This window comes from Tupaia chinensis, unplaced genomic scaffold (genome assembly GCF_000334495.1).
Source record: "Tupaia chinensis unplaced genomic scaffold, TupChi_1.0 Scaffold141490_1, whole genome shotgun sequence".
In the NCBI taxonomy this organism is placed as follows: domain Eukaryota; kingdom Metazoa; phylum Chordata; class Mammalia; order Scandentia; family Tupaiidae; genus Tupaia; species Tupaia belangeri.
The window spans coordinates 210,828-218,679 of NW_006201352.1; the positions used below are offsets into that span (position 1 = coordinate 210,828).

General features: G+C 48.8%; 1 protein-coding gene across 1 annotated transcript in view; it reads left to right on the forward strand.

Moving 5' to 3' along the window:
- The window catches only part of WDR1 (WD repeat domain 1), a 44,060-nt gene that overhangs the window by 4,069 nt on the left and 32,139 nt on the right, over positions 1-7,852 (forward strand). The window contains exon 3 of the mRNA XM_006163181.3: positions 5,921-6,011. Within this exon, the coding sequence (XP_006163243.1) occupies positions 5,921-6,011 (91 nt within the window). The remainder of the gene's footprint in view (positions 1-5,920; positions 6,012-7,852) is intronic.

Sequence of the window (7,852 nt, forward strand, 5' to 3'; positions counted from 1 at the left end):
TTTCTTATTGATAGTGCTTAACCACTACCCTGCAGGCCCCCCCTTTCCTTTTTTCTTTTTTTTTTTTTTTTTTTTTTTTTTTTTTTTTTTTTGAGCGGTTTTTGCTGTAGGGCACGTGTGCTTGCCAGACAGAGAGATAGAAAGCGAGAAATCACCCCCTGGGGGATGGCCACGCCTCAATCCCTCCAGCCTCCACTTCTGACCTCACCACTCCCTGATCCACCTCCAGCCCCACTTGCTGCTGCTGCTTCTGGGTCATGGCACATACCTGTCTCTGGATCTGGGAGTTGCTGTTGCTTTTGCCTGGATATTCTTTCCTCAGAGTCCTTGCTTCATATCTTTTAGGTTTCTATTTAGATACCCCGTTACTTGGGGGCTACCCCTAAGACCATTTCCATCCCTTGCCAACTGTGTGCTCTAGTGCAAGCAATAATTATGAAGCGGTTTAACAGGCAGGATACCAGTGCCTGCAGGTGGTATCTGCCTGTCTTTCTAAACTAGAAATCCGCTTCCAGGAAGCACCCATTTCATTCGCTACTGTATCCTCACTTAGGAGAGTATCCAGTTGTCCTCATCCATTGAAAGTCTGTGAGAAACAGTGTGTCTTGGAGATATTAGGCAACCACTGAGCTTTTACTGCACGAGAATAAGGAAAGCTCTGCTAGTTCAAACTACTGAGCCTAAATTTTATGGAATCCACTTTCTTTCAAACTCAGTCGGGAGAGTATCTTTGCTGTCTATCCTCTTGGAGCTTCTGTTTATTTTGTTGACTTAACTGTGGGCCTACATAAGCTTATAGAAAGACATATTTTAAATTCCTTAAAACATATGCTGTTGCCCCATCTTGGAAAGGAAAGCATGTGTTTATAGTGGCCATCTAGAAGCTAGTATTCCAGAATAAGAGCTCCAGAAATAAGATTCCAGGGAATACTGTACACATTGAAAGCAGTTACCCACTGAAAGGGGTAGTTCAAGCACCCAGGGGGTTAAAAGGCTTCCCTGAGGACCAGCAGTTGACATAATCACTGGACTCCCATGTAGTTGACCACAGTTCAAGTCCTGGACGCAGTGGCTTAAACTCACGCTGGGTGCGTGTGTGTGCGTGCCCAAGATCCTGAGAGGAAAATGGAGGAGAAGGGACTGCGGCATGGCCATCCTCCCTGGGGAGGAGCGATTTTTCGCTTTCTGTCTCTCTGTCTTTCTGGCGAGCGTACATTCCCTATAGCAAAAACCTCTCCAAGAAAAAAATGAAGGCTTCCTGTAGGCCCTGGACCTGCTGGGTCTGGGGCAGCTCCTTCTACTTGTGTCGTCCTGAGCACAGGGTTGCCTGATGCTCTGTTGCCTCGAGGCCCACCTGGCCCCTGCCTCTGGCCTCTATGCAGAGACGTCCAGTGACCATGAAGGAACCTGTTCATTCTGAGTGGCCCAGGGTCACTTCCCTATAAAACACCTGCTCTTGCAAATTTGTCAGAGGTCTCCTGCATGGAGCCAGAGGATTTGCAAGGCTGGCAAATGTGGGGCCTGCTTTTAAAATACCTGGTTCCTAGAATCCAGAACTAAAATACACATTTGGAAAAGTTATGTCTGTAAAATTGAGAGGATGAAACAGCGATAGCAGTTTGACGTTGCTTGCATCTGCTTGAGTGTCTTTGGATATGTCTCTTTGAACAAGGTGTAAACCCATTTGGAGGAGCAGAGGGCAGCCAGGGGAAGATTTCAGGAAGGAGAATAAAGTAATCAGAGTCCAAATTTAGACTGGTAGACCGATGGGACATGGACAGATTGGTTAAATAGTGATCATTGCTGTCCCCAGGAGGTACAAGAAGAAAGAACTAGATTGAAAATATGACGAGGGTGGGAAAAGCAGGCTGATGACAATGACTGGACAGAGTGGACTGTCTGGCCACAGGAGGTCCCTCCCACAAGGCCTCCGTGCACCGCGGTCTTCCTCCTGCTTTGTGCCTCTGACTGCAAGGGCTGGTGCAGCCTCTAATGGCATAGGGAGGAAGTCAGGAGGAGGGGCACTCAGCTCCCATACCCCTGGGCAGCATGACTCCAAGGCTGTCCTCAGTGCTACCCTCCACCCCCCAACAACCCCCCGCCCCAGGGAGAAGGCTTCCCCGCCCTACCGCCTGCTGCTCCTGGCATTGGCCTCGTCTCATTTTCTTTCCAGGGCTCTTCCTCAAGGGAGGGAGGAAACAGGAGAGAACTGCTCTGGTGGGGTTCAGGAGAGGGTGTTTGCAGGAGTTGGGGCACAGGCATGCCGAGGTGCGTTTGGACCCAGCTGGTCTGAAATGAGCCCTGTGTAGCGTGACCTGTGGGGACTGTTAGGAGGTATCAGGTCTTTCTGCCTCCTCGCCAGCTCAGCTGAGCTGAGTAGTCTGGGGAGGCGGCTGCTGCTGACTCAGATGTAAGTCATTATCTGCAGTTTGGAGTATCTCGCCCCCCTGGCTGACCCAGTTGTATTAAGAATACAAACGAGAGTGAATGAGTCATCCAGCCCCAGGATTCTGGTGCCCTCTGGGGGTTTTACACACGCTGCTTGCAGACACTCTGACCATTTAGGGGAAAGAATTTTTGGGCAGAACTTGTCCTGGGGCCCCTGCTATTCTCATCCAGCTCTAGCACGCCCTCCTCACTGGCCACTTCCTGCCCTTCTCCAGGTCCCAGGAGCCACCACCTGTGGAAGGCAGAGAAGCCTGGCAGGCACTGCCTGGTAAAGGCACTATTACACCTGAGTTTGGCTTTGTCACCTGTCAGGGCGAGTGTAAGACACACACACCACACATAGACACCCGGGCAGCTGTGAGTGAACCTTGGGCACTGTCTTGGTCTGCCTAGTGGCAGGACCATTTCTGCCAGGTGCCTTGTGAGGGAACATGTCATTGATGGAGTATTAGAGTGTGAAGGGTTGGTAATTAATAGATACCAGGCCTTTTACAATAATAGTTTTATTGAGGCGTAATTTGGATATAATAAAACTTGCCAATGTTAAGTATATAACATTAACTTAAACTTCCTTTGACAAATGTATGTAGTCCCATAACCACAACAGTTGTGACAACATTCCCATGATTCCACCATGATTTCAAAGGTTTTTATTTTGTTTTGTTTTTTAAATTTTATTTATTTCCTGAGAGAGAGCAGACAGGCAACCTTGACAGGGACTTCACACTGCCGTCCACCTCCTCTCTGCAGCCAGGTGGGATCCGGGCATGCATGGAGTGTTGGAGTAGACCCAGACTGGACAGGGCTGAGCCTCCGCACAGGGTCACTAGCACCAAGCAGCAGCACCCCAGCTGCCTGCACCACCGTGGCCAGGCCCAAAGTGCCTCTTACCCCGCAGTCATCTGTTTCTCCACCCCAGCCCCTGCAACTGCTGACCTGCCGTCTCTTGTTGGGTTTGTCTTCTCTAGCATTTCTGTCACGTGAAGAGAGTTGTACAAAACAGTCTTTCCTTCCTGCCTTTTTCCCTTGGCATGCTTCAAGATTCACTCCTGGGTGCACGTGTGACTTGCTTATTGCTAAGCGGAGTTAACAATAAATGGATGTACCACACTTGATTTTCTCTTCACGTATTGATAGGCATTCAGGTTTCCATTTTGGGGCTATTATGAATAAAGCCCCAAGACATTATTCATGTGTCTTTGTGGACTTGGGCTTTCATTTCTCTGGTTTATACTGGGAGTGTGATTGCTGGGTTCTCGCATAAGTATATGTTTAACATAGTAAATAACCTTCCAGACTGTTTTCTAGCCACGTCATTTTGCATTTCTGCTAGTAATAAAAGAACACTAGTGTCTCCACCCCTTCCGATCTCACCAGTACTTGGCGCAGCATCAGTCTTAGTTTTCCTGGTCCTCACGGATATGCAGTGGTACCTCATTGTGGTTTCGATTTGTGCTTCTTAAAAGATTAGTGATGTTTAGGACTTTTTCGTGGGTGTATTTGCCATTTATGTCATCCAGATGACATTTAGATGCTCGATATCTTTCTAATTTAATTATTAAATGTTTATTCCAAATGGACGAATTTATGAGTCTCATATAATGTTTCCTCCATCACCTAAATCTTGGGTAAAGGACAAGGACCACATAAACTTTTTCCTTCCCCAAAAGCCATTTATTGAGCCCATTTTATTTGCTAAGTGTTATGATGGCTAAAGGGATAAATGTTATACTAAGAACGTCACAGAAAAGTCGGAGAAGATGGACAAGAACTTGGGCCTTGTCGTGACTGCCCTAGGAGCCTGTGCAGTGCTTAGGAAGACAGGAATGCTAACAGGCAGTCTTCGGTGGCTTCATTGAGGAGATGGCACTTACTGTCAGTGAGATGGACAACATAGGTGTGAACATTAAATCAGTGAGATGGATAACAGGTGTGAACATTAAATCAGTGAGATGGACAACATAGGTGTGACATTAAGGTCAGTGAGATGGACAACAGGTGTGAACATTAACGTCAGTGAGATGGACAACAGGTGTGAACATTAACGTCAGTGAGATGGACAACAGGTGTGAACATTAACGTCAGTGAGATGGACAACAGGTGTGAACATTAACGTCAGTGAGATGGACAACAGGTGTGAACATTAACGTCAGTGAGATGGACAACAGGTGTGAACATTAACGTCAGTGAGATGGACAACAGGTGTGAACATTAACGTCAGTGAGATGGACAACAGGTGTGAACATTAGCGTCAGTGAGATGGACAACATAGGTGTGAACAGGCGGGCAGAAGTGTTGCAGGACAGGGGACCAGCACTCACCCAGATATGGCTGGCAGGTGAGTAGGTGTGGCAGAAGGCTGCTGGTGGTTGGCTAGGTTGGAAATTGGGTGTTTCTCAGCGTCATTCTAGAGGGATGGGGACCTCCTGTGACCAGGAGGTGGGAAGGGTACAAACCTTTGGGATCTTGATGAGGGGTATAAGGGAGATGAGGGGATACTACCTGGCAGGCAGGACAGGTTGGGGTCAGGTTCCCAGCAGCCGGGCAGCCTCTTCGACATCTGACAAGTTTGCATCTGTGGGAAGCGGCCTCTTTTCAAAGAGCAGGTGGTTTATAGAATACTGCCAGTGGGTATCAGAGATGAGGTGGCCATGTCTTTATTCCCTTCTGAAAGAAAGCTTGACCATGGAGACCAATTAAGAGCCTCTCGGTGTGGGTTTCAGTTTTACTGTGGCTTCTTGGGTAGGTGTTGGGGAGGGGGGAGGACAGTGTCTGCTTTTAGTATGTTCCGTGTCAGAGCCACATTGTTGAGGAGGGAAGAGGCTCCCAGTTCCGAATGCTGGCCCTATTCCTGTCACAAAGCCCAGCCAGCCTCTGATCTGCCCTATGAAAGGCAGTCAGGAAAGAACATTTATTCCTAAACCTAGGTTTTTGACAAGAGGGGCTCCTAGCTATACACCCCATTCCACTCCTGTATCTCAAAGTCAAGAGTTCCATTGCAGGTCAGGCATTGACTGTCGGGCAGAGTGCAGGAGGGGGCTCGGCTTCGGAAGAATGGGAAAGTTGTCTGGAATGAACACAGCTTCAACTGGAAGCTTCCCATAGAAGAGAGAGAAATAACATCATGGACTCATTCTTTCTAATTAAACTTTTGTTTCATGGGTATATTTCACAAATGCATATTTGTTTTATTTTATGGAAAGTACATAATCAAAGAAAAAATTACCTTGAATTCTGTAATCTCAGACTAATGAAAAAGTTAAAAAATAACCCAAAATTCTGTCACTGGAAGGTAGATAGGCAGCAGTAGGTGTGCCAGCCGTAGGCATGTTTCTAGGATTTTTTTTTAGGAAGGTCTGGATATGTTCGGATGTTGGTGTCTTTTTTCTCCCGAGTCTGTTCATTTGGAGAGCCAAAACCAGTTCGGCTGACCCTCCCTTCTTTCTGTTCACTCTGGGGTCTCTTCTTGCAGAACCCAGCCCTCGCTGACATCTACACGGAGCACGCCCATCAAGTCGTGGTAGCCAAGTACGCGCCCAGCGGATTCTACATCGCCTCTGGAGGTACCCGTATGAGTGCGACTCCTGAAAGCGTGTCGTGTGGCCCGTGGCACTTAGGGCCCAAGGCCATGCCGAGCTCCCCTCGGGGTTGGAAAGAAGAGAGGAACCTGGGTGAGGGCTGGCAGGTTAGCTTAGCTGTCAGGGGGCCTGCGAATTGGAGCTGGCAGGGAAAGTATAGGCCCCCGAAAGCACTGTTGAGGACTAGTCTGCGAAAGCATACTCTATAGCTTGCAGTTCCAGTTAGTCCCAACTCAGAGGCCAGCAGAAACACTCCCGTGGGGCTGGCCAGAGGCCTCGGTAGGGAGCTAAAGCACGAGGTATTGAAGTTCATTGTGTGTGTGTGCACAGCTCGCGTGTCTGAATGTAGCTTTGTCTTGTGTCATCCTGAATTCGCTGCTCCTTTCCCAGTGCCTGACACAATGCCGGCTGGGCCTCAAAGCAAGCGCTCACATTTTATTGGTGGACTAGGCCTTTGCTCTCTCCAGCCTGGACTTTTGTGTGGCTCAGCAGGAGGTTGGGGAAGAAAAGGGGGATCATTACATTTGTAGGATACTTTGTTTACTTAGTTTTTTGAGAAAGAGCTTTTACCATTTACAGATGGCAAAGGGAGGCACCAAAGTTAGAGTAGCATGCCCTGCATCTCACACTCATTCCTTCGCTCATTCGGACACTCAACCAATACTTACCTGCCTTCGTTGCTGGGCCCTGTCTGCAGCCCGCGGGAGAGCCAAGTAAAAGGGGGATCATTACATTTGTAGGATACTTTGTTTACTTAGTTTTTGAGAAAGAGCTTTTACCATTTACAGATGGCAAAGGGAGGCACCAGAGTTAGGGTAGCATGCCCTGCATCTCACACTCATTCCTTCGCTCATTCGGACACTCAACCAATACTTACCTGCCTTCGTTGCTGGGCCCTGTCTGCAGCCCGCGGGAGAGCCAAGTAAACGAGCTGACCGATGTGGACCTCGTCAGCATTTCCGGAGAGCAGCAGCTCTGAGTTGCTGTGAGGACTGCCCAGCCAGCAGAGAGGGCCGGTGTTCCTAATGCTGTGGTGTTCCGTCTACCCTGCCCTGCAGAGGACAGGGACCTGTCCATCACAGGTGTACGGGGGTCTTCAAAAGTTCATAGTTTTTATATAATATGCATTTTTCATCATGCATTTTGAAATTTTTGCACCAAATTAAGCAGGTACTTTAATTCTGTTTTTACCACTAACTTTTTGAAATCTGTAAATATCTGGGAGTCAGTGGGCTTCAGGGTTGAGGGAGACCTGGTTCATTCCTGTTGTAGTCCATTTTGTACTTCTAAAACATTACCATAGACTGGGTGATGTATAATGAACAGAGGCTGGGAGGTTCGTGATGGAGGGGCTGGCATCTGGCAAGGGCCTGACTGCCTTGATCTGACGGTAGAAGGTGCAAGGACTGCAAGGGCGAGAGAGACCAAAGGCGGTCTGACTCGTCCTTTTTAGGGAACCCACTCCTGCTATAATGCGTTAATCCTTTCACGAGGCAGTGCCCCCACCCAGATACCTCACGTTAGGCCCATCTCCCAACTGCCGCACTGGGTGTCAGGTCCTCAGCAGTCGCTTTTTGGGGCCACGTTCAGACCACAGCAGTTCCTTCGTAGTGTTGCATCCTCAGTTGAGTAGCTTACATTCCTAGGCCCTGCCTTTCTGTGACTGGGGCTGTTAATACCTGCCTCGCAGGGCTTGGGGAGAGGTGCAGCGAGGCGGCGTGTGTCATTGCCCTAATCGGTCCTTGACGCGCCAGTGCGACCACGTGGCCTGTCACTGACAGGTTCTCCACCAAGCAAGCCAGGAGCATGGCAGGCTGGCTGGCGGG